Here is a 27,090-nt window from a genome sequence, read left to right on the forward strand (position 1 = left end):
GTAACACAGCAAAGTAAAGGCATTAGAGCATACATATGTAGGTATATAGAATGGTATATTTATATGTATATGCACATGTATAAAGTTACCTGACAATTTACCCAGCAAGAGAATGTGATAATTCAGGGAAGGTGTTGTTGACTCACTATTTTTGGTTTTTATAGGTTTTGGTTGGAATTTTATGCTACAAGGATTTTGTGGTGTTACTAAAAGGCAAGAATGGTCCTCTAGTTTTGCACAAATGCAGATGAATCATTCCTTAAAATGCCCTGTAAAATATTTATCCAGCTTCTGCTCAAAAATCTCCAATGAAGGAGATTCTTCAGTTCAACAAGGCAGCTTATTCCATTGCCTTATTATTATGGCACTAAGGAAGGGTATTTTCCCTCCACACACATTTTATTTGGGCTCGGTGGCGTAGCTTCAGTTTCAGAACGATTCAGCAAGGTTGCTTGGGGGAGTGAGCAAAAGGCATGTTCTGAGCTGCCATGCCCAGCAGCTGATAGTGGTGCGAAAAGGCTGGCTTAGCCCGAAAGGCTGCACACAAGAGCCAGAAATACCCAGACCACCAAACAGGGGAGTTTGAGTAGGGAGTTCACTGGGGCGTTTGCTCAGACATTTTCTTTTTTACCCCTTTCACTCTGAGCTTGCTGAGCGAGAGCACATAAAGGTGGAAGAGAGAAATTTTCAGGAAGTAGCAGCAGAAGAGGAAGAATGAGCTGGCAGGAGGCAGGAGTATCGACAGAACGGCTGGAATACATTGCAATACCAAAGGCTCTGCTACTGCCAGCTCTTCCTTTCTACAGGCTTTGTCAAGGTGTTACCACAAACCACCAAGACTTCCACCCATGTTCTAGCTGGGCTTTCCAAAAACATTGCTGATGGTGATAGTCGAAAGCTTTCAGATGTTTCTGATAAGTTGTCCAAGTTTCACGCCCATATAACAGGGTAGAGATGACAACGGCCTGGCAGACGAGAAGTTTGGTTTGGGTCCTTGTGTCACAATCAAAGATACTATTTTGGAGACATCCAAAAGATAGCTGATCTTATCTGGCGTTGAATATTACTGTCTATGTTTACTTCTTGGGAAAATTGGCCAAGCAGGGAACGGTCAGCTTTCTCTCCAAGGATGGCTGTCTAAGGATATGCCGAGGAGTTGCTGGTTGGCATGGGGTGGGCTGGTAAAGGATCTTAGTTTTCATGAAGTTGACAGCGAGTCCAAGTACGTCATATGCGTCACAGAAGCAACCAAGAGTGACGTGGAGCTCTTCAACTGAGTGGGCGCACATGACAATTGCCACAATCAACAATGTCCCCATATCAAATCGGAAGGACAAAAGAATGAATGCTAGTGTTCTGGCTTCAGCAAACACCACTAGCATTGAAGCCATGTTTATACAGCAGCAACTCTGTTGGACAGGACGAGTCATGACAACCAGTTCCCAAAACAGATCCTAACTCAGCACTACTGAGTGCTCTTGAGGTGGGCAAAAAATAAAATAAAATAAAATAAAAATAAAAGATTCAAGAAGACCTTGAAGGCCAATCTGAAGAAATGCAACATTATTATCAATGCCTGCGAAACAAACACTAAATAATCCTTCATGGTGCCATGATGAATGACAAGGCAGGCACATCTACATGAGATGTGTCCTGTGGAGTAGACTAATTAGCTCTGCAGTAAACATGTCACGTCTACAGGTGCAGCTCTATTAGGTCACAGAAAACTAATTACAGTATAACCTCATGAATCCGGCATGCTCGGGACCGAGCACCTGCCGGAAATTTGTAAACTCCAGATTTTTGAAACCGGAGCAGCAGCCAGTCCCAGAGCAGGGGAGGAGAGCGGGTAGCGGCGGCTGGTCCTGGAGCAGCGGCCTCACATGGAGCAGCGATGCAGGATGCTGGATGGCACCAGCAGCTGCCACATGCAACCTTCCCCTTCTGCTGCTCTGGGATGGGCTGCCACTGCTCTCCGACCTAGTGTAATTTTAAAAAGTGCTGGATTTTTGAGAATTCTGGATATTTGATATCTGGATGTATGAGGTTATACTGTAACTCCGCAGCAGGGTAGTACTTGTAAATACAAGTACTATCCTCCTAAGTTTTTTTATTCCACAGCACTACGCATGTAGACAGTGATGGGGCGGGCTGGGGCACAAGGGTGCTTCAGTACAGAGGCTGCCTGCCAACTAGCTCTGAACTGGAGCATCCTTGTGCCCCAGCCAGCCCCTCTGCAGTACATTTTGCCAGGTTGGAGCAGCCCCATGCTAGCAGGCAGACTCCCCGCACCTTCTGCCAGCGGGGGCTACACTGACCTGGCTCAATGTGCTGAGGTCCCAGACACATATGTAAAACTGGCACCGGGGAGCAAGAAACTAGCACAATATGTGCCAGAGTTTATACCCATGCACTAATAGCATGTGTAGACATGCCCAGCATTGATCATTTTGAGTAAACTTGCCTCACTATGGAGATGGACAGGCAAGAGAAACAAAGGGAAAGAACAAATGGAAAGAGCTGTCACCCAACATCACCAAGACCTACTCCTTCCTCCCAGAATTATTTGCTACTTCTGCAACTGAACACGCAAATGTTGGATCAGATTCCACAGTCATCTACAGACTCACTGATGACTTTGTTATTTCCTGGGAAACCATCATCCTCATAACAAAGGACTGCTGATATTAATAGTCTGGCTTTGCAGTTACTGTGGCCTGCATGGCCCTTCCAAAGACAGCCAGTTTGGGGAGTGCTTGTGATGCGAGAGGTGCCTCCTGGTGGATTCTCCCAGGAAACAGGTAAGGGAGCTGTAGGAGCTGGTAGACAGATTCAGGAGCATCCTTGAGCATGATACCTTCACCAACTCAATGCACAAGAAGACCTCCCACGTCATGGAGAAGAGACAGCCAGAGAAGGCATTGGAAGACACAGGCACTTGGGAAGGTGGAAGCTGGCAGCCTGTCACCTCTGGCAACAGACAACACTCCTCATCTTAAACTATGCAGCTGGAGAACAGGTATGAAGCCTTGGCATTAGATGAGAATGAGCTTATTTCAGTGGCAGGAGAGGCCAACCATGCAGCCCAAGGAGTGGGATATCAAGACTGCTGCTGTCAAGAGAAAGCAACAGGTGGTGGTGGCTGGCAACTCCCTGCAGGGTACAGAGGCATCTGTTTGCTGATGTGACCTTTTGGTTCAGGAGGCCTGTTGCCTGCAAGGAGCCCACAGCTGGAGACATTACAGAAAGGATGCTGAGCCTCATCCAGCCCCTGATTCATCCGTCCCATGCCACTCCTCCACGTGAGCACTAATACTGAAGGCAAGGGACATGTGTGCTCTATTTATATGTTATTTAGTTAGTCTATAAGGTACATTTCTATGCAGCCTTCTGCCTGACTTCAGGCTAATACAGCTAACTACTCTCTCCACTAATGATATTACAAGGGGCAACTTTGAGCAGACGAAAAGTGACAACACGGGTCTGGGTGCAAAGGGATGGGAGACCAGGTAGCATTTTCATCTATTCTTCCAGTCAAGGATAAATGCCCAGGTAGAAGAAGACATCCCAAAGATCAACATACGGCTGCACAGATAGTGTTGACAGGACTTTGGCATCTTAAACCATGGGATGGCATTTCAAGAAAGACTACTGGAAAGAGATATGGACAGGGAAGAATGTCTTCACATACAGGCTTTCTAACCTAGTGAGGAAGGCTTTAAACCAGGTTCAAGAAGGCATGGAGACAAAGCCTAGAGGTAAGTAATAAGTCACAAGACCTGGATAAAAAACTTAGTAGAGGGAAACAACAGCAATGTTCTCAGACAGAAGACAGGACTATCAGTTAAATACTTGAAATGTTTATATACTCATGTGAGAAGCATGGGGAATAAATAGGCAGAACAGGAGGTCCTAGTACAATCACAGACTTATGATGGAATTGGGTATTATAGAGATGTGGCGAGGTAGTTCATATGTCTGGCAGTTAGGGATGTTGAAATCCTCTGGACAAAAGTCAGAAGGGAGAACAGCAGGGGGAATATCATGTTGGGTAGTGGCTATAGTGCTTTTGTACACGCAACAAAATTGGTCTTTAAAGTGGCTTAAATGTGTTTTTGCACCACATTAATAGTGTTGCTATTTACATGCTCGGCAGCCTAGTCTACTTTAATGGCATTGCTATTTACATGCTCGGCAGTGTATTCTGCTTTAAATGACTTTGTAACATAGCAAGGTAAAACCCATCCGAGCTGTTTTAGTTTGCTACCTAACAAAGTGTAATGGTGCATGGATTGCTGAAAGCCAATGTACTTGGGGAAGCTTGGGCTTGACGGGCTTCCAGCACCTCATGCACCATCCTTGCCATCTTCTCCTGCTGCCAGCACCCCAGCTGCCCTCCTGGCACCTTGTCACTCTGCCTCAGGGGCAAGCCAGCCATACCTGGGTGGTCCCAGGTGGTGGGGATGGTACACAGGGTGCTGGAGCTTACCCGTCTCTCCCACAGCAGGGTGGGGCGAGCTGCCAGTGGGCCGAGCGGTGCTGCAGGGGACCCCTCCATAGTGGTAGCACCCCATAGGCAGCACCCACCAGCTAGCACCCGGCCTGGGCAGTCCCAGGGGGCACTGCTGCTGTGGAGGGAAGCACTGGGCCCCTCACAACTCAGACAGGAAGGCAGCCGGGGTGTGGGGGTGGAGGGGTGGAAAGGAGATCAGGCTCCTCGCTGCAAATTATTGCACAAGGAAGAGAGAGCTTTCCCCCTTCTTTGCTTCTACCAACAGGGAAGAATTAGTTGAGAATGTGAAGGTGGAAAGTAACTTGGGTGACAGTGACCATGAAATGTCAGAGTTCTGAGGTCAAGATTCTGAAAGGAGAAAGGAAGGAGAGCCACAGAATAAAGATTGGACTTCAGAAAAGTAGACTTCAACAAAACCAGGGAGCTGGTAGACAGGATTCCCCAGGAGGCAACTCTGAGACAAAAAAGCTTCCAGGAGAGCTGGCTGTACTTTAAAGAGGCCCTTTTAAGGGAATAGGAGCAAGCTATCCCAACATGACAGAAGAATGGGAAATGCAACAGAAGAACAGCCTGTCTAGACAATAATCTCTTTAATAAGTTGAAAACCAAAAAGGAATCCCATAAAAAAGTGGAAACTTGGGCATAGTACTAGAAAGGGTGTAGGAGTATTATTTGGGCATACAGGTAAAAAATTAGGAAAACCAAGGCATGATTTGTGACTACCAAAGGATGTAAAAAGCAATAAAAAAGGGATTCTACAAGTTTGTCAAGAGGAAGACCCAAGAAACTGTAGGTCCCATATGGAATGCAGAAGGCAATCTAGTTATGGAAGATGTAGAGAAGGCGAAAGTATTTAATACCTTTTTTACTTCAGTCTACACAAATAGGGGTAGCTACCAGATGATAAGCACAGTTACCAGCAAAGATAGGGAAGGACACAGTCTACAGTGGTGGCAGAACAGGTTAAGGTTAACTTAGAGAAGCTAGATGCTCTCAAGTTGGCAGGGCTGGATGGGATGTACCCCTAAGGTACTGAAGGAATTGGCTAAGGTTATTCCAGAGCCACTGCTATCCGCTCTGAGAACTCATGGGAGGTTGGGTGAGATCCTGGATGACTGGAAAAGGGCAAATAGACTGCTGACAGACTTGGGGAGGGGGGGTTGTGTAGAAAACTGGTGCTTTACTTTCAGTTCAGTATGCCCCCACACCGGATGCAACACATGCCCAGAAGAGGAACCATGTCAGTTTGGAGGAGAAGAAAGTGCAGAAGAAGAAGATGATTAGAAATGGTCATTACGGATTCACCAAGGGGAGTCATTCCTGAATAACCTGATTGCCTTCTATGGCGATTTGACGGTCTCTGTGGATGTGGGGAGACTGGTGGATGTGGTGTACCTTGATTTTTGCAAGGCTTTTGATACGGTCTCTCACAACATTCTCCCAGGCAACCTAAGGAACTACGGGTTGGATGAATGGACTGTAAGGTGGATACTGGCTGAATCAGTGAGCTCAGAGGGTAGCAATCAATGGGTTGATGTCTAGTTGGCAACCGGTATCAAGTGGAGTACCCCAGGGGTCAGTCCTCGGGCCAATATTATTCAACGTCTTCACCAACAACCTGGAAGATGGCATAGAGTGCACCCCCAGCAAGTATGCAGAAGACACCAACCTGGAGGGAGTAGTAGATATGCTGGAAGGTAGCGCTAGGATTCTGAGAGACCTAGACAAAATGGAGGACTGGGCCAAAAGGAATCTCATGAGATTCAACAAGGACAAGTGTAAAGTCCTGCACTTAGGACGGAAGAATCCCATGCACCAGTACAGGCTGGGGGCTGACTGGCTGGGCTGCAGCTCTGCAGAAAAGGAGCTGGGGGTTACAGTGGACAATAAGCTGAATATGCACCGGCAATGTGCCCTTGTTGCCAAGTAGGCTAATGGCATCCTGGGCTGCAATGGTAGGTGTGTTTCCAGTAGGTCCAGGGAAGTGATTCTTCCCCTCTGTTCAGCACTGGTGAGGCCACATCTGGAGTACTGTGTTCAGTTTTGGGCCCCCCACTACAAAAAGAATGTGGACAAATTGGAGAGAGTCCACTGAAGGGCAACAAAAATGAGAAGGTGGCTGGAGAACATGAATTATGAGGAAAGACTGAGGGAACTGGGCTTATTTAGTCTGGAGAAGACAAGACAAAAGGGATTGAATAGCAGCTTTCAACTACCTGAAATGGGCTTTGAAAGAGGATGAAGTTAGGTTGTTTTCAATGGTTTTCAATGGTGACAGATCACAGAATGAGGAGCAATACTCTCAAGTTGCAGCAAGGGAAGTTTAGGTTAGATATTAGGAAGAATTTTCTTTCTAGGAGGGTAGTAAGACACTGGAACAGGTTACCCAGAGGTGGTGGAAACTCCATCTTTGGAGGCTTTTAAGACCCAGCTAGACAAAGCTCTGGCTAGGATGATCTAGTTGACGATGGTCCTGCCTTGAGCAGGGCATTGGACTAGATGACCTCCTGAGGTCCCTTCCTACCCTGATGTTCTATGATTTCTAAGACTGAGGGGGAATTCGATAACCATTTTCTAAAGCCTGAAGGGCATTTACAGAAAGGATGGAGATGGGTGGCCTTGGGAAACTAGACTAGGAGCAATGACTTTAAACTGAAGCAGAAGAAATTTAGGTTGAATTAGGAAGCATGTTCTGACTATGAGGGTGGTCAAGCATTGGAACTGGCTGCCTAGAGAAGGTGTGGAAGCTCCATGCCTGGAAATTTTCAAGATCAATTTGGATAGACCCTTAGCTGTGATGTTCCTGCTTTGTGTAGGGGTCTAAGATTTGGCCAAAGGGTGTGCAAGAGTAGCAACCATGCTGTAGGGGTGGCTGCAACCTCCTCTCAGACTCTCCCCTCAACCACGACAGGCAGACTGGGCTCTGGGAGCCTCTGGGGACTTTTTAAAGGCCCCAAAGTAGCTAATAAACTCCCCCACCTTCCCCTCTGAGCTCAGAGGCAAACCCAGAGGTTCCCCCAGAGCAGTGCAGTCCAAAAGCAGCTGCACCCCATTTGGATCCGCTTCTGCATACACATACCCATTCTGGATGTATACCTGCATGTAGGTTCCCAAAATACAGTCAGCTAGAAACACATGAGTAGCAAGCACTATATTATGTGTGGGGAGATGGACCTTCCTGCATTTTAGCCCCAGTACAAAGCCAAGAAACCCACATTCTAGGTTCCCTTTACCCGTAAGAGGTTTGGATCTGTATCACTGACTTCTCAGCATAGTACTCTAACCACTACGCCACGGGTTAGGCATTACCCCCTGTGCTTTCCAGCGCTCCTTTTGGAGTTGATTCCACTGGTTGGCCAAGAGCAGGAGATATGTGGGGACCAGAAAAAGAGCAAACTAGAGGGTGCGTGGCTCAGTGAGATGGTTCGCTGGAAGGCAGCAGGCCTTAGCTTCTGCCTCTTGCCTGTATCTTTGTTCCCAGTGGGGCAGAAACTTCTGCACTGCTCCCCATACATGCTATACCATGATTACTAAATGCAAGAAGCAATGTCTCAGCTTTAAGAGGGGTACTGCAGAAACCTCTGGTAACTCCTATCCCTGTCGTGTGCTGGTTAGAGTATTGTTCTAAGAAGTCAAATAGAGGCAGGTTCATCTCTGCTCTGGGTGTGGAGGACTTTCTAGTCAAGTGTGCAAACCCCTCAGTTATCAGGCCTAAAATGTAGGAGGGGCTCACCTCCCGTCATTCTTCCAGGACTTAGTCCCAGGTACACACACAGAAACCTGGCCAACAGGGCTGTGCAAAGCTTCGGGTGGTGCTTCGATTCAGAGGAGATTCAGCCCGATTCGGTGATTGAATCACTAAATCCGAATTGAATCGGGGAACCAATTAAAAGATCCGAACTGATTCGAAGCTCTCCGAATCTTCTGCTGGGCAGGGAGATGATCCCTGCTGCCCCTCACTGCATGGGGGGCTTTGCATGAGCCCCCCAACCGTCCCCCACCCGCTGTCCCAGTGCCCCATGGCTGCCCCACCTGGCCCAGCTCTGTCATTTTAAGGAAAAAAAAAAAAAAAAAAAGAGAAAAACCCCAGGACTCACCACTCCTTCAGTAGCCTTGGGGCTTTGGGGGGCTCATGCAGAGCCCCCCAGGTGGCACAAGGCAGCAGGGATTGCCTCCTGCTGGGCAGGAACAGTGAGTGTGGGGTGGGGGGGCGGGGGGGAGTTCTTAAAGGGCCAGAGCTGGGGTGGGCAGGGTAGCCATGGGAGGGGCTGGGACAGTGATGTGGGGAATAAAGGGGCTTGTGCAGAACCCCCATGCAGTGTGGGGCAGTGGGGGGCCACAGGGATCGCCCCCCACCAGGCAGCACCGGCTGAGTTGGGGCTTTTCTTTTTTACAAAGTGCCGGAAGTTGGGCTGGGGGGGCAGGCATTGCCAGGCTGGGAGAATGGGGCTGGGTGATTCGGAGATTCAGCAGCAGCCAAATTTCCAAATCAAATTCGGCTGAATCAATTCAGGACAGTGATTCGAATAACCGAATCAAATCACTGTCCCCCCGAATTGGCCGAATCCGAAGTGAATACTAGTCACTTCACCCAGGCCTACTGGCCAGTGCATAGCTCTACTTGGCATGCTCAGGCTGTGTGCGCGCATGATTATGCATCTACAGCATAAGACCATGGCCAAAAACAGCCAGGTATGCAACTAGAAGATTGTCATTTAGACACATAAAAGGAAATTAAAAAGCCTGTCTTTCTTATGGCAGCCTTTTTAATACTTGGAAACAGTTCTCATGTCCTCCTTAAATCTCCTTTTCTCCAAAACACACATACTAAGGTCCCTCCCCCTTTCCAATCTCTTTTTCATCTTTCTTGCTTGCCTCAATGTCTCTACATCCTTCTTAAAATGTGGAGCCCAGAACTGCACACAATTGCCATTGCTAGGAGTCCTTTGATACAAGGCAGACAGTCTTCCATTAAAGGGAAGATAGCAGTGAGTCCACAGATGACCGATGAGGGTGATCTAAGATCTGCATGTATTACTGCAGACGTAGAAAATAGTTCTGGAAGGAAGGAGTAGATCCTGGTAACACTGGGTCACAGCTCTTCCCCTTTGTCTTCTTTTTTCTATACAGTATACCAGCTGGGGCTTAATCTCTGCTGAGTATATTGGAACCATCATTTCCTATGTTTTACATAAAGGCTTGGCATTGAAATGATTCACAGGGCAGTCAAGAGAGGAGAATATGTAGGTCCAGGAGGTGGTCAGAGAGAACATACGACTCAATATGATGTACAACGTTGTGGAAGAGGGACCCAGATCCTCATGACTGCTCCCAGTGAAACAGAAACTATCCCACTGCCATCCGCCCTTTTTATCCCACAGACATGAAATGCTGGTTGGAACTGTGGTCCTGCTGAGGGAGGTGTTCAAACAAAATACCAACTTTGACACTTTTCAAAATGTAAAAATCTTGAAAGAAATATTCTTGATCTAAAATTGTTACTAGAAATGTGGTTTGTTTTTAAGCAGCCTTTTAAATCGGTTTCCTTACTAGCATCTTGTGAAGGTCTTTGTCATGTTTTATTCTGAAAGTCCAAGTAGCAACATAGCTATACCATATCAGATGAAAGACCCATTTAATTCAACATCTACTCTTTGCCTGTGACTAGAACCAGGTGATTAAAAAAAAAAAAAAAGATACAACTTCCTGAAAATGGACCATATGCAATAACCACACTTTCACAGGGTCAGGTACTTGGCTCACCCTCAGTCTTACAAGTTATTTCTTTTTAAGCTGTAAGTTTACATTAAATTCATGTTTTGGTTTTGGAGGTCATAAACATCATCTCTTTGAGGGCTATTCTTCTAGACCAGCCATGCAACTTGTCCAGCATTAAATACCACTGTAACACCCTGAAAAGTCTACAGGCTACATAAATTCTGTTAAGTGGGGTGGGTTATAATCATTCATCTTTAACCAAGATTAGCAGCTCACAGAAGTGATAGATCCCATATTCATAACTTCTGTTCTAGCTCTTCATCTGAAACGAATGGAGAATGTTAATTTTATCTGCTGAAAGTGCAGAATGTACTCCCGGAAGATACTATGTGATGACAATAAAACAAAAGTAAATACTCACGAACAATACACTGATTTCCTCCAGGCAGTGTTTTCCATCCAGGGCAGCAGTAAGAGTGGAACCTTGAGCCACAAACATTTGGTCTGTGATTGAGAAAAGTAAAAATAATTCTTAATCTTTGTTATCTATTCTAAGCAGCTGAAGCAGTCAATGAAGTACCTTTACTATAACAGAGTATTTTATGAACTCTTGTATGGCAACTGCTGCTATCTATTTTCCCTAAATACAAGTTAAAATTAGATTCAAAAGCCTAATTTCTAGAGGTGCACCGATACAATCAGTCCAATATCAGATCGGTACTGATAAAGAAAATTGGCTGCATCAGAAATTGGCCCGATGCAGTCGATAATTTGGCCAATAAATGCCCGTGCATGCGTGCAGCCGCAGTACAGTACTCAGGCAGTGAGGAGCACAGCCTGGCAGTGTGGAGAACTGCCTCCAGTGGGTAAGTCCGTTGTGGTGGAAGGGGAGGGGGGAGGGAGGGCGTGTGCGGAGGGCAGATCAATGCCCCTACAGTGAGGGATGGGGCAGGCACTGCCCAGTTAGTGCAGGGCATGGGACCAAGCTGCAGCTCATCAGGGAATGGGGCAGCTCCTGCTGCTAGGAGGACACGGAGTGGTGTATGCCCCCGGATCTGCATGGGGTGGGATGGGTGGGCTGGAGCTGGGGATGAGTCAGGCTTTTCTCGCCAGGGGCAGGGGGCTACGGAGGGGGCTGCAGCCACCCCAAATTTCGTAACTGCAGTTGTAATACATACACACAGCGTGAAATGCTATAAGTAGTGAAATAGAACGGAAGAGGAGAATGAAAGCCCTCATGTTATTAGACCAATGGTCTGCTGATTAGTCACTTCCTAAAGGAATGGGAAACCCACATTTTAAGCCCCCCTCCCCCCAAGAAGGTTTGAATCTTCACCTCATATGCCCAATAAAAGACTCTAATCAGCAGACCATAAACTAACCTTTGCCCAGTGTCTTTCCAGCCCTGCTTTTGAAGAGGGTCCACTGACCCATGAATTACATATTCATCAGGAAAAGATGAATAAATATTGGGACAATTTCCGCCTTACTGTGAGCAGAGCCCAGGATACAATCCAGGGTCATCTCCCATCCAGGGTACCATCCATCCCAGAGCCACACCACCTCTGGTTTTTAGTTTCCCTTCCAGCACTTCACATGGGCTGCCCACAGGGGAGAACTAGAAAGGGGAGGACAGAGGCCGGGGAACCCTGGCTGAGAATCACTGACCTAACCTATGGCGTGGTGCTTAGAGCACTTTCATGGGAAACAGATGCATGTTCAAACCCCTTATGGGTATGGCTGTGCTCCGACCATTAGGCCAATGAACTAAAACATGGGAGGTATGTAGATACACAAATGCCTACATGCCCACTGATGAATTAGGCCTGGTTACACATTAATTTTAGGCAGCGCCTAGAGCTCTTAACCTCTGCGTTGTCCCCACTGAAACGAGCTTTAAACCCATTTTAGGCAGCTTAAAATTATGCCACTGAAGGGCAGGTTCATCCCTGATCCATGTTACCCAGCTCATGTTCCATTACACTCCCCAAAGATAAGCCACCCAAGTTGCAATCCTCCAGTATCCTGGGATGCAGTGTCACATTTCCCATTCTGTGTAGACAAACTTTCCACCCCCTGAACTCTACTTCTAAGGTGGAAGGTAACTGGGGTGAGAGTTACCATGAAATGATAGAGTTCAAGATCCTAACCAGAGGGAGGAAAGAGAGCCATAGGATAAAGACATGGGACTTCATAAAAGTTGACTTCAGCCCACCAGTTCCCTGGGTTGGCTGGATTCCCTGGGAGGCAAGTCAGAGGAGGAAGGAGAGTCCAGGAAAGCTAGCTGTACTTTAAGGAGGCCCTTTTAAGGGCACAGGAGCAAGATTAACCCAATGCAACAGAAGAACAGGAGATCAGATTGGCTAGACAGGATCTCTTCAAGGAGCTGAAACTCAAAAAGGAATCCCATAAGTAGCAGAAACTTGGTCATAGTACTAGGGAAGAGTGTAAGAGTATTTGCATGGATATGCAGAAAGAAAATTAAGAAGACCAAGACACGACTTGAGATGCAACTGGAAAAAGATGGAAAAGGCAATAAAAAGAGATTCTACAAGTATGTTGAGAGTAAAAGCAAGACCAGAGAAATGGCAGATCACTTAAGGAAATCATAAAACAATCTAGTTATGGGTGATCTAGAGAAGGCTGAAATATTTAATGCCTTCTTTTCAAATAGAGGCAGCTACCCTATGACAAGCAGTTAGCAGAAAAGATAGGAAAGGAGACGAACAGCCTACACTATGGCAAAACAAGTTAGGACCGCTTGGAAAAGCTAGATGCTTTCAGGTTGGCATGGCCAGACAGGATGTACGCTAAAGGTACCGAAGGAATTGGCTGAGGTAATTCCAGAGCCATTGGCTAACCTCCTTGAGAACTCCTGGGGGTTAGGTGGGGTGAGTGAAAATAACCAGCTGCCATTTCCCATGGGGTACCTTGAGTCTACAACGCTTGAGAACCACTGCCTTTAAGTCCCTGATCATCTGAGTACAACTAAAGTGTGAAAAACACCAACAGCTTTGAGTTCAGTTCAAAACACCCCTTCTACATGCTCCCGGGCTGTATTCCTGGCTGCATGCATGCTGCGGCTGCGTACCTGGACATGGTGTCCTGATATGGGACCAATGTATTGGTGCACCGCTAGAGTGTGCATGTGTGTGCATGCATATCTCAGTGCATCTCTAGTGTGTGCGTCTGTGTGCTCCCCCCCACCTCCTGCAGCAGCCCAGAGCCCAAGCTGCCCTGCGGCTCCTCTGCACTGCCAGCACTGCCCCGCTGGGTAGCCCAGAGGCAGCGGTGATGGCAGCCGAGGAGCCCAGGGATAGGCTCCAAAACCACGTGTGCAATTAATGCATTAAAATAATTAACGCCTTAACTCATTCTTGTATTAATCATGCATGTTAACTGAAATTAATTGACAGTACTAATTATTATTTAAATCAAGTTTGATATAAGCCAATATTGCATCCTTTTTGCCTTGAATGGTGTCTGCTAATGATTAATGACAGTTGTAATGATTGCACATAAAAGGGGACTGAAGTCTGTTTGCCTGGGCAACCTTCACTTTGACACTCTCTTGACTGTATAAATTGGAAAGTTCTCTTAATCCAGCTTTGTCACAAAATTCACCTACCCAGCTCTGACATTGCAGCAGGAACTGAATTTTATTAAAAATATGTCTCAGCATGAAAGTAGCTGTGTGGGGGTGTCAGCAGCTTGTGGATCTACATCAAAGGAAACACCTGAATTGCAAGCCTCTGCAAACCCATCTTTTTTGACAGCAAAAGCCTACTGCTGCTCTCCTGCTCTGCCTTATCTATCTCATACCTACAGTAAAGTGCTGTTAAACATTTAAGTGTCTTGTTGATTATTGTTGTATACATTTTAAAAGACTACATATGTAAGAGATGCCAGATTTTCAGGCCAGAAGGACCTATTCATTTAAAAGTAATTCAGGACCCATGACAGCTGACAATCAGTCAGTCAGTTCCAAGAGCCACTGCTACAGAACAGATGCATGTTGTGAAAATAGACAGTCTTCGTTACTAAAAAAGCACTCCCATTCACCTAAAATGTGCCAGATACCTACAGCAGACAAAGAAGGAACTGGATCTCCTCTGGGCCTTGGCAAAGGCAGGTAAAACTCTTTCAAGACCATTGGGATTTTTGTGGGCAGCAGGTGCCAAACCCAAGCAGCATCTGGCTGAGGCCACAATATAATCAGCCTGGAAATGGCCGTGTCAGAGCTGCATTCAGAGGAATCCAGCCTGGTTGCCACAGGACTGGAAAGGCCCACAGCTGGCTGAGAGAGGGATTGAGAAGGTTTTGGCTGTGTCAATTTATTTCGACCTGCCAAGTGTGGCATTGGCACAGTTAAGAAAGCTATTAAAAGAAGAGGTGGGAGTAAGACAGCTGTCCAATTCCTAGTATGAGGATGAGGCTGTTCAAGATGAGAATAACTAGTTGGAGCCAGATTTTACAGAAAAGCTGGGAAAGCTCAGTCTGAGCTGGGGTCTCCGCTTTCCCTCAGTTTCTCAGTTCTTGCAGAACATTACAGTGCACTTAGCTCTGTCCCTGCAGCTGTGGGAAAAAGAAATTCAGCATTAAGTAAATTATTCCAAAACCACAACCCTCCGTTAAGGGGAACCAAGCACAATTACTAAAACACTTCTCTGTTGTTTAATCACCATCTGGTGTCCCACAGGCAACATATAAAGACCAGGATGACACAGGATCCTGCCAGTGAGAAGGGCCCCCAGCTAACAAAAGCTCTGGCTCCACGTAATATCAACTTTCCAGAAGACAGGCACAATTCTCAGGGATCTGGCTCCACCAAGGATAATTAGTATCCCTTAATCTTTGTTTTGCTTTAATGCTCAGAGAGATTCTTGAAGCAAGAAAAGACAGATATGAATGGAAAAGAGCTGCCTGGATAAAGCTAAGGCACTCCCAGGACAGGATACAGGGCTGCTTCAGACATCCCGGAAACCACTCTCTGCTGGACAGGCCAGTGACTCCCACCCTCTTACCAGTCTGATTCAGTTCCCATTTGAGTAACTGGCAAAACTGCACAGGCCTTCTTTTAAGTTTCTATATTACCTTAACTTTGCGTTATCACTTACACCACTACCAAGAGTGCACAATAGAAAAATCAGAACAAAAGTGTTCTAAGCTGCTTATGTGCGGACAGTCAAGACAGCACAGGGCAACCAACACTGTATTCAGGAGGACTGGTTAAGCCTCTAAACCACTGCCAGGCCCTAAAATACTGCAGAAGAGATTTTGCTCTACTCCAACAATGTAAATCCAGAGCAAAACAATTAGCTATGCAGAGCTGTAACAGTTTAATTGAGGGGAGAATCTGGCCTCTTGCCTGAATACTTCCTAGAGGTCAAGTCTGATCCCTCTTGTCTTGCTTCAGAGCCAAGTGAATGCAACCACGACCCTACCCTAATAACAGCATTTCCCCCCAGCTCTGCACACAGTCCTCTACACCAGTGCATAGAGAGTTCCACGTCAGCTACTTTTTCAAAGAAAAAAAAATCCCTTTGCAAAGGCGGGCAGAGCTCTGGTGACCTCTGGTACAATGACTTCATCCTGGGGAAGTGGGAGAACAGGACCTGGGGGATGCAATGCATTCTAGAAAAATTCATTCCAGTTCATCACTGCGGGCCAATTTCCTGCCGCTCTCACTGAGTCACAACTGCAAAGAAATTAATGTGCTAACCTGAATGCTAAACTGCACCAGGCCTGGTTCCTACCTTTTTAAAGCTGCAGCAGTCTTCCCTACCCAGGAATAAAAACCTCTGCAGATCAGACAGTACCCTTTTCATTTCCCCACTCTGCAGGAGATGCCATTTCCCCCCAGAATCCAGCTAACAAAATTTATTCTTGCCAAGTGGAAACAATCCCGGGTCCATAAAAGTTAAGAACTAGGCAACTGTGTGTTGAAGAAAAAAAAAAAAATCACTACACCCCAGGAGAAGCCATTTTCAAGCTTTTTTAAACCTTCCAAATCTCAACTGGGAAGAAAAGCACCAAAATGGCTCAGAAGCGAATCCCACCAGGTCCTGCTCTGCTGTACTCTGTATTCTGGTCCGATAGCCTTACAGAGGGCAGAGAAGCTCAAATGTAACTTTGCTTGCAGCTCTTCCCATCCTTCAACTTGCTTTAGGGCTGACAGAAAAGAGCTACCTCATGCACGATCTCTAACTGTCTACAGTACTGTGCACGAAAGGATAGCCAGGGCTCTGCTCCCCTGGAGCACGAAATGCGTCTGAAAACTAGGAGTACCGTATTTCCAGCATCAAAAAAGAGGACACCTGGGAGGCAGAGGGAGGGACATAAGATTGGGGGTGAGGGGGGGTGGGCAGTGATATGCCTGTGCCCTTCCTCTGCCCCTCACTCCTAAGCCCCTGCCCTCTCCACTCCCAACCCATAGCCCCCTGTCTTCCCAGCATTGCTGGTGCCCCTCTATTCCCAACCGGCAGCCTCCTGCCTCCCAGCCCTGCCGGTGCACCTCACTCCTGACCCACACCCCCCCAGCCCTGCCGGTGCCCTTCACTCCCGACCCACAGGTCCCTACTCCCCCAACACTGTCCAGCCCTGCATTCTGGACCCGCAGCCCCTGCCCACCCAGCTCTGCTGGGTGTTCCACACTCTGGACCCACAGCCCCTGCCCCCAACTCTGCTGGTGCCCCTCACTGCCGACCTGCAGACCCCTGCTCCCCACCCCCCAGCCCTGCTGCCCAAACACCTCCCAAGTTGCATGGACACACACACACACACACACACAGTGCCTCTTTACCTAGCTTGCCGGAGCCTGCACAAGGAATGCGTAACCTCCGACAGCCAATCACCTTGCCTGCTGCTCCCAGCCCCAAGCAGTCAGGCCAGGACAGCAAAGGAAGAGCAAAAGACCCAGACATTTGCTCTTATTTTAAAACCCCACCTGGATGCAGCATAGGGAGCCAAAAAAGCGGACATGTCCAGGAAAACCCAGACATATGGTAACCCTCTGAAAACACACAGTAGAACAGACAGAGCCTATTCCCTGCTGGGAGCTGAAGACATTGGTATGAAACCAACAGTTCTTCTGCCTGCTCTGTTATTAAAACCAGCTCAGCTTTGAATTCTTAAGGAGGAAGGATGACACTCACACTTTTAAGTCCTCATTCTCCTTCCATGGAAGGAATATAAAAGCCAGCATATGTATTAGAGGGAGAGAGTCTTAAGCAAAGGCTTTAAAATTAAATCACTGGTTAGCTGCGGCTTACTTACCCAGCTGCCAAGCAAACTGAAGTTCAGGCTGTGTAAAGTTGGCTGGTTCAGGCACAAAGTAAAGGGCTCCTTTAACCTAGATTCAGAACAGCTTTATGGTCCCACAGGCATCTAGCCGGTTCAAGTTCTAACAGAGGGTTTCCCATCAGGGTGCGGGAGCTGGGCTGCATGTGCAATGCGGGGGGATGGGGACCTGGGGGGTAGCCACCATAGCATGCAGTTTGCAATTTCACCTCGGAGGTCCTTCAGAGCTCTCAGGCAAATCTATGCAGTCCTGGTGATTTATTAGTATTTAGTTTACTGATTTGCTCTAAAAACTTCCTCTGTTGTCACTTCAAATGTAGCCCAACTCTACTGAGACCCATCTACTGAGAAGGACTGATCTGTCATGGGAATTTCCCCAGAGGTAAAAACCAATGTAAAGAATTTGTTTAGCTTCTTTGCTACACCTTTATTGCTCCTGAGCGCACCTTTTACACCTTGGTCATCTAATGCATCCATCGATTATCTGGCTGGCTCCCTGCTTCTGATATACTGTATTTACTTGAATCCAAGATGAGCCCCACGCCTCCCCAGAATGGGGGGAAAATCCCCTTGTCTTAGATTCATGTACAAAGCAGAGTGCAAGGGGAGGTAGCTCTGATTTTGGCCCTGAGCCCAGGTCGGGGCCAGAGTCAGAACCACAGCAGCTGCCTGCCCCCCATCCAATTCCCCCTCTGTGACTTCTGTACCCCCCTTCCCTCCCCTTTGGCAGGTGCAGCTCAGCTGTGACTCAGGCTGAGAGCACAAAGAAAGTCCATCCCCCTGTCTGGTCAAACAGCAGCAGCACCACCACTGCTGCATGACCGAGCAAGGGTTGAGCATCCTCCACGTGTGTTGTGCTCTGGGGAGGGAATGGAGCCTGAACAGTGTCTGACAAAAGAATGGGGGATGGGGAAAGAGGCAGGGGGTAGATAAAAAGACTGTATGGGGAGCAGGATAAGAAGCAGAGACTACGAGAAGCAGGGGGTAGGGGAATGCAGGTGACAGGAGGGACAGGAAGGCTGCAGTGGGAAAAGGGGGAATGCACAGGGTAGGGGGGCTGCCTGAACCCCTGCCCTCAGCCAGGGTGGGGGCGGAAATTCAAGACAACCCTCCAATAAGTAGATTCCAGACCTGGAAAATTATAACACATTTATAACATTTGCCATATGTAGAATTTAAATTATTGGGGGTCATATTAAAATCAGGATTGACTTAGATTTGAGTAAATGTGGTGTGTTTTGTTTTGTTTCTTTAAAGGTTGTTATTAAATTTCAGCAGCTTTGCTAGACATTTCTCAAGTTCTTTTTTGGTCTGCCTTATTTCACTTTTACACTTGACCTGCCAGAATATGTGAACTTTCTGATTTTCCTCTTGTGGGCACACCTTCCATTTTTTGAAGGATGTCTTTTTGCTTTGTATGGCCTCCTTCATTCTGCTATTAAACCATGCATGAGTTTTATTCATCTACTTGGTATCCTTTTTGATTTGTGATCCTTTGTGAGCATCACAAGACATAGCTCCAAAAGCATTTGTGCAACACTTTGTCCATGACACAAGCAGACCTAACAGGCCTCCAAACATCCCACAATGCAGTGCTTTAGTTCTAATCCTGGGCCCTTTTGAACTCTGCATGGCTGCTCTGACCCTAGTTACAGAATTCTACTGCCTGGAAGTGTCAGGCCCCAAGTGGCCACCCCCAGCTATTAATTGCTCTGTACAGCAACTTGCCAGCTGTTTCGTGATCACCACCCACCCAAGGCCAGCATCGGCATCTGTTGAACACCACCAACCACTGGGGACCACCGTTCAATTCATCTAGCCATCTGGCTGTCCAGGCAGACATCAGACCTATCCATCAACCACCGAAGCAATTTCAGACCTCCATACTTCCACACACATATCCATACTCCCTTCATCATGTTCTCTCAATCTGACAACTCTAGCACCACTAAACAAGCACAGAAGCAACTGGACCAGGGAGGTACGAGTGGATCTTATCACCATCTGGGGTGAGATTAAGAAGCAATGGGCATGTCTATGAATGCATTGGTGATGCATAGGGGATGCACGCAGGTGCACATGCACCCTCGGAGATTGGTGGTGCACCCCTGCAAAAAGTGTTGCCAATGCTGCCAGCAGCACCTGTGGGCAGTTGCTGCTTGCCACCCCACCCCTTGCCACTGACACCACTGGCAGCATCTGCAGGTGGGCCCTGATTGATGCTGGCCACTGCCGGTGCTGCCAGCAGCATCTGGCAGTTGGCAACTACCCACAGTTGGTGCTTGCCCCCCCCGCCACCAATACCACCGTGGCTGCCTGCAAGAGCTCCTCACTCGCCACTGCCATGCCTTCACCGCCAAAGCTGCCACTGCCGCCACCTGCGGGCAGTCACCGTGCCCCCCCCCAGCCTCCAGGGGCACCTGTTGTTCATGTATAAATGGATTGTGAAGGAAAATGGCAGCCTGGGGACATGACCATGATTGGACCCGATGTCAGTCCAAGTGCAAGATACTGAGACAGCATTTCTGTAAGACAGAAGTCAGCAGGGTCACATGTGCCCCACTACAAAGAACTCACCCACATCTTTGCCATCAATGACACAGTCAGGTCTGAAAACATGGTGGACATGGTGGCCCATGCTCCAGGAGAGTGATGAGGACTCCTACGTGCCTGGATGAAGAAGACACACCTTGCAGGCCAGCACAGAAGTCTGGGCAATGAGCGGATCTTAGGGAAAGCCACCTAAAATTCATCCTCTAACCCATCGAAGGAGCAGTGGTAACAGCAGAGGTGAACCTATGGCAGCACTGACCCTAGCACAGGCTGTGCAATGCTGCTCAGAGCCCTGGGTATTTATTAGGCCTGTGCAAAGTGACTAGTATTCGCTTCAGATTTGGATTCGGCCGATTCAGGGAACAGTGATTCGATTCAGTGATTCGAATCACTGTCCCAATTTGATTTGGCTGAATCTGATTTGGAGATTCAGCTGCAGCTGAACCTCCAAATCAACCAGGCCCATCCCCCACCCCTCTCCAAGCCTGGCAGTGGCTGCCCTGCCTGGCACAGCTCCCAGCAGTTGTTAAAAAAAAAGCCCCAACTCAGCAGGTGCTGCAGGGCGGGGGGCAATCCTCACTGCCCCGCACTGCCCCATGCTGCATGAGCCCCCCGATGCCCTCCTCACTCCCTCAGCCCCACCACGGGTGCCCCACCTGGGCCAGCTCCGGCCCTCTAAGAAAAAAAATAACAACTGAGACTCACCGCTCCTGCCGCTGCAGGCGATCCCCACTGTCCCGAAGCCACTGTAGGAGTGGCGAGTCCTGGGGCTTTTCTCGGCTTTTTTTTCTTAAAGGAATGGAGCTGGCCTGGGCGGGGGATTGGGGAGCAGGGGGCATTGTGGGGCTTGTGCAGAGCTCCCCATGCAGTGTGGGGCAGTGGGGGGCAGCGGGGATCACCGCCCCCTGCCTTCCCCTGCCCCTAGTACTTACCAGCTCAGAGTTGGCTGCTGCTTCTTGCTGCAGCCACTGGAGACTGCCTGAATCATCAAAGCTCTCCGAAGCTTTGCAGAAGATTCGGAGAGCTTTGAATCGATTTGGACCTTTTAATTGGTCCCGTGATCCAATTCGGATTTGGAGAGTCAGCCACCGAATTGAGCCAAATCTACTCGGAATCGAAGCACCACCTGAAGCTTCGCGCAGCCCTAGTATTTATGCGGGTACATGGCTTGTGCTGAGATCTGTGTTGCAGCATCTTTCTTGCAATTTGCTACCCTAACTAGCAAAGCTGAAACTAGCTTGGCTGTGCCTGCAAACAACGTCTGACTGCAGAGCAGACATACTGCTACGTGCAGCGTAACGTGTCTTGCTGGGTCACATTTCTCTCAATGGAATTGTATTAGGTAGCAAAGGCTTTCAGGAGTAGTTCTTGTATACTCCTGATGGTAAAGCACTTACTACAAAACCATTATCAAAACCTCACTATTACATGTTGTTTAATGCAAGCTTGTTATATCAGCAAGTTTACCAGGAAATCAACATTAAAGACAGTATTTGACATAATTCAAGATTCAACATTACTGTATTTACTTGAATCCAAGATAAGGTCCCCCCCCCCGCTCATTTAACACAGGGAAAAAAGATGCTCCTTGTCTTGTACTTGAATTCAGAGGGGGGGCACAAAGGCAGGTGGCTGCTGTGGCTCTAACTCCAGCCCTTACTTGGGCTTGGGGTCAGAGTGAGAGACAAAAAAACCCTAAAAATCGCTGTCTCCCCAGCCTTTCGCTCTGCTACCTCTCTTCCCACAGCCCCCTGTAACTCCCTCTTTCCATGCTCTGCACTACTTCCCCCTGGGGGCTGGAGTGATCACGTGCTCTGTGACCTGGACTGCAGCAGCTCTAGACCTGGAGCCAGAGCTGCAATGGAAGGTAAGTGGTAGTGGAGGTGAGGGCAGGGATGAATTTAAGATGATCCTCCAATTATTACATTCCATCGATGTAAAATTATAATTTTAAAGTCATGGAAAATGTATCAAATACAATTATTGGGGGAGGGGTCACCTTAAATTCAAAGTCATCTTAGATTCAGATAAATATGGTATTCTAATACCAAACAAGAAAAAGAAAAGAAAAGAAAAGAAAAGAAAAGAAAAGAAAAATCTTTAGAAAGAATCAGTGTAGTATTGTATTCAGGCTGCTTTGCTCAGGCACCAGCTCATACCCAATAAGGTTAGTAGCTTTTTTTAGCAGTGAGTTTCTATACTATCTTTAGCTATCCACCCTTTCCTTGCCAGCTATGAGTTTCCCTTCCGTTCCATTCAATTATTTTTCTATTATATACATCCATCTTTTTCAACTGAGCGTAAGGAGACTTCTTTTTGATTTCAGCAAAATTCAGTTAAAAACCTGTATATCAGGACAAGCACCACAAGGATTACTTTAATTTACAAATAGCTTAAGATGGAACTGATTTTCAGGAATTGCACAATAGCTTCAGCTGGAAAGCAGTATACCAACTCTTCCATTGATTTCTTTTTTCTCTTAAACCTCCATTATCAATCAGAATTTTAAAACCAGTTCTTAAAACCTACAAATAAAAATCCCAGGCCCAATTAACTTCTAAGCCAGATAAATGTCTGCCATACCAAAACTTGCATTCAGCATTTGCCAAATGTAACAACAGAAACCAGTCTGTCCCACGTGAGCAAGATCAACCATCCGCTTAACATAGATCAAGGTACACAAGAAGAAGAAGAAGAAGAAGAAGAAGAAAAAAACACTTGGGAAATGAGAACCCCAAACTAGAAGCATTTAGCAGCAGCCCTAGTTTTTGTTCCTGGCATCACTAGGTTTGTAATATTTTGGTCTCAGTCTTTATGACTGAACATTAGGGCTGTGCGAAGCTTCAGACCATGCTTCAGATCCGGAGAAGCTTCAGACACCTTGGCATCTGAAGCAGCATGTCTGTAGTGAAGCACTGGCTGCTTTAGGCTTTCCAAAGTGCTTCAGAGCTTCCAGAGTGCTTCAGAAAAGCTTCGGAGCCACCTCGGAGATCCGGCCATAGGGTATAACGGGGAAATCAACAAAATATCTATAACTTTGTTGTTTTTTTGTCTGATTTGGATGAATCTTGCAGGGGTGGTAGCCTCTTCTGAGAGCATGAAGCATGCTAAGTTTCAAGAAGATCGGTGTAGGGGTTTGGGGGAACTGCACCCCAAATTCCTGAAAGCAAAACTCATGTCACTTGTATGTGTTACACCACAGGGGGGTGAAAAGTGCAGGGATGGTGGTCCCTGCTGAGGCCACGAAGCCTGCCAGCTGTCGAGGAGATCGGTGCAGGGGGATTCTGGTGCCCTGCACCTCTAGATGCTGACAGACAAAACTGGTGACATGGGTGCTTGTGTAACTAACTGTCTCTGTCTTGGGGCAGTTGATTGTCTGCATTGATTATTTCCTCTCCTGAGTCTGTGGTTTTGTAGGTGTTAACGAGTTAATGAGCAATGATTAACACCTACAAAACCACAAACTAAGGAGAGGAAAGAATCAAGACAGACAATCAACTGCCCCAAGGCAGAGACTGTCGGTTGCACAAGCACTCATGGCACAACTTTTGCCTGTCAGCAGCCAGAGGTGCAGGGCCCCAGAACCCAGAAGCCCTGCACCGATCTCCTCAACCGCTGGCAAGGTTTGTGGGGCCGCAGCAGAGGCTACCATCTCTGCAGCTGTCACCCCGCTGCACCTTAACACACACACTGTCACCCATGTCCCGAGTTTTGCCTGTCAGCAGCTTGAGGTGCAGTTCCCCCCAAACCCCTGCACCTATCATCCTGAAACTTGCAGGCTTTGTGGCCTCACCAGGGGACACCACCCCTGCAGTTTTCACCCCACTGTGGTGTACCACATGTACATGACATGAGTTTTGCTTTCAAGAATTTGGGGTACAGTTCCCCCCGAACCCCTGCACCGATCTTCTTGAAGCTTGGCAGGCTTCATTCTCTCAGCAGAGGCCACCACCCGTACAAATTTAATCCAAATCAGACAAAAAACAACAAAGTTATAGATATTTCATTGATTCCCCATTATACCCTATGGCTGGATCTCCAAGGCGGCTCTGAAGCTTTGGAGTCACTTCGGCTGGATCAAAGCGGGAACCCGGTCTGGAGCTCTGAATCGGATCGCTGGTATCTGAAGCGGCCAGATCCAAAGCCGGATCTAATAGCTGCCTACTTGCACAGGCCTAGTGAACATGAAGGGTTCTATGTAAAGAGTACCTTAGACTGGAAACTGGTTAGATTTATTAAAAAGGGACTTTCAGTGTATTTTGAAAAAGTTCATAGAGATTTCCCTTGCTTTATGCGGGCTCTGTATGTGCAAATTCACTCTTATGCAATGGCCCTTTTTATACCAAAAATTCATTATATGCGAGGTAAATTCACTCTTATGCAATCGGTGTGGTGGAAGCTCGCAGTCAGCTGCTTTGTGCAATGCATTGCGGGAGTGATGTGTGCACCAAAATATAGTCTCCTGTGTGGATCTGTGCTCCTCGCTCGTTGTCTGCAACATGTGTTTCTGTAGTTGCCATCCCCATTATGATAGTGCCCTGTGCTTGTGTGTACTGTCTGCTGTTAGCAAGTACCAAAATTGTCTTGTAAAAGTGCCATAAATGGGTCTATGGGTCAGTACAGTCAAGGTCTTGGAACAAATCCCTATTTGTTACATTGGAAAATGGGTTCCCTTTATGCAAATTTGAGTTATGCTCTGTTTTCCAAGAACACATATACAGCATAAAAGTTAGGGAAACCTGTATTACATGTTTAATGAAACATTCTACTGTGCAGCCACAATTGAGATCATGGTAGCAACTGGAAGTTACCACTACCCCTGTGTATCAGGTACCTGGCCACATCCCTCTCTGCTGTAGTCAGCACTTCCTAACAAATCCAAGTCTCACATTTCTTCCCAATTTGTATATATCTGGTCTAGATTATTAGAATCATCCTGTTTGAACTTCATACTACACAGCATTTCAATGTGCTGCAACGGTACAGCAGCCTCCATGAATTAATAAATTAGGAGTCAAGCCCACAACCCCATTATAAGATATTTAAAAATATCATGGAGCCCTTTTCCTATTGGCAACCTAGCTTTTGACTCAAAGTTTTCTACACTACCACGAGGCATACAGACCAACCTTTTCTAAAAGAATTAAATCTAGGATCCTATTGCATTCAGAGGACTCCAAAACTTGGAATTTAAGTAAAACAGCAAACATCATTAAACTTATGATCCACACACCATGTAACAGATACACTGAGTGCCTGACCATTCTCCAATTAAGTAAATGGGAGTTTTAATGTTGAGTTCAATGGAAGCAGGATCAAATCATAATCATTAAACATTTGGCACCATCTTGCAACTTTTCACTTGAAAACAGTTAGAGGAGACTGTGTTCATGAGTTAGGAAACCAAACTATAAATAAGCATGTGTGTACTAAATCCAAAAGGGTTAACAAGTCATGATTTTTACAAAACAAAATATTAAATATAGGAATGTATAGCATGGCTTTACTTTTCTATTTCATTAGCAAGGAAATCAAGTGGTGGGAGTAACAAGCATTGCGAAACAAGATGCATTCTTTATGTTTAATGGATATCGACTACTTTTAAAAAAAAGTTTCTGCTTTTTGCAGTGTTTGACAAGAATTAAAGTGTCTAAACACATCTGTTAAACAGGATCATCATCAATTACACATTCTGAATGCAAAATTGATGCATGGAGAAGAAAAAAGGCCAAGTGCGAGACCCAGAGTCTTTTTCCTTTACCTATCATGAAGGATCCACCCACCTCCCTATGGCTTCCCCTCTCCACACTGCCTGAGCAGTGCAGTAACAGAACAGACCAGAAGTGCCAATTTGGGCTGGGCAGATATCAGTGAACTGGGAACATGATGAGCCTGAGTTTTGCTGCACTCAAGCCACTGCTTGTATGAACAACCTTATAACACCAGATCCATCTGCCATGCACTGAGTCCTAGCAGCCCTAAATCAAAGAGCTAAAACCATCTTTCTGAGGCTTCCATTGTTCATTACGCCCAAGTAGACAGAGTAGGGTTCAGGGCGTCTACCTACGTCTTAACAAAATTTTGCTGTGCAATCCCATCTCACCATTCCTTCTCTCTTCCAGATTAAACTAAGAAAAATGCCCATAAGAGACTATGGGAATTCTCCAACAACTTAGACTACCTCCAGGTGGGTTGTAACCTACTTCAAATCAGATGCATTCTCATATCAAAAGGGGGAAAAGGGCCAGGAGGCTTCCCTGGCTGACCAGAGAAATCCAGGGCAGCCTAAGGGACAAAAGGGGAGCACATAAAAAGTGGAAACAGGGAGAGATCACCAAAGACGAATACACCTCCTCTGCTCGTGCTTGTAGGGAGGCAGTTAGACAGGCCAAAGCTGCCATGGAGCTGAGGATGACAACCCAAGTAAAGGACAACAAGAAATTGTTTTTTAGATATATTGGGAGTAAAAGGAAGGCCCAGGGAGGAATAGGACCCCTGCTAAATGGGCAGAAACAATTGGTGATGGACAGGGGGGACAAGGCTGAACTCCTCAACGAGTTCTTTGCCTCAGTGTTCCTAAGTGAGGGGCAGGACAAGTCTCTCACTGGGGTTGTAGAGAGGCAGCAGCAAGGTGCCAGACTACCAAGCGTAGACCCTGAGATGGTGCAGAGTCACTTGGAAGAACTGGATGCCTTTAAGTCGGCAGGCCCGGATGAGCTCCATCCGAGGGTGCTGAAGGCACTGGCCGACATCATTGCAGAGCCACTGGCGGGAATATTTGAACACTCGTGGCGCACGGGCCAAGTCCCGGAGGACTGGAAAAGGGCCAACGTGGTCCCCATTTTCAAAAAGGGGAGGAAGGAGGACCCGGGCAACTATAGGCCAGTCAGTCTCACCTCCATCCTTGCCAAAATCTTTGAAAAAATTATCAAGACTCACATTTGCAAGAGACCAGCAGGACAAATTATGCTGAGGGGAAACCAGCACGGGTTCATAGCAGGCAGATC

The 27,090-nt window shown here is 47.0% G+C and overlaps 1 protein-coding gene across 1 annotated transcript in view; it reads right to left on the minus strand.

The window, feature by feature from the left end:
• Positions 1 to 27,090, minus strand: part of FBN3 (fibrillin 3) — a 271,545-nt gene that overhangs the window by 231,309 nt on the left and 13,146 nt on the right. Inside the window, exon 3 of the mRNA XM_014520884.2 lies at positions 10,653 to 10,735. Within this exon, the coding sequence (XP_014376370.1) occupies positions 10,653 to 10,735 (83 nt within the window). The remainder of the gene's footprint in view (positions 1 to 10,652; positions 10,736 to 27,090) is intronic.

This window comes from Alligator sinensis, unplaced genomic scaffold (genome assembly GCF_000455745.1).
Source record: "Alligator sinensis unplaced genomic scaffold, ASM45574v1 scaffold103_2, whole genome shotgun sequence".
Taxonomy (NCBI): Eukaryota; Metazoa; Chordata; order Crocodylia; family Alligatoridae; genus Alligator; species Alligator sinensis.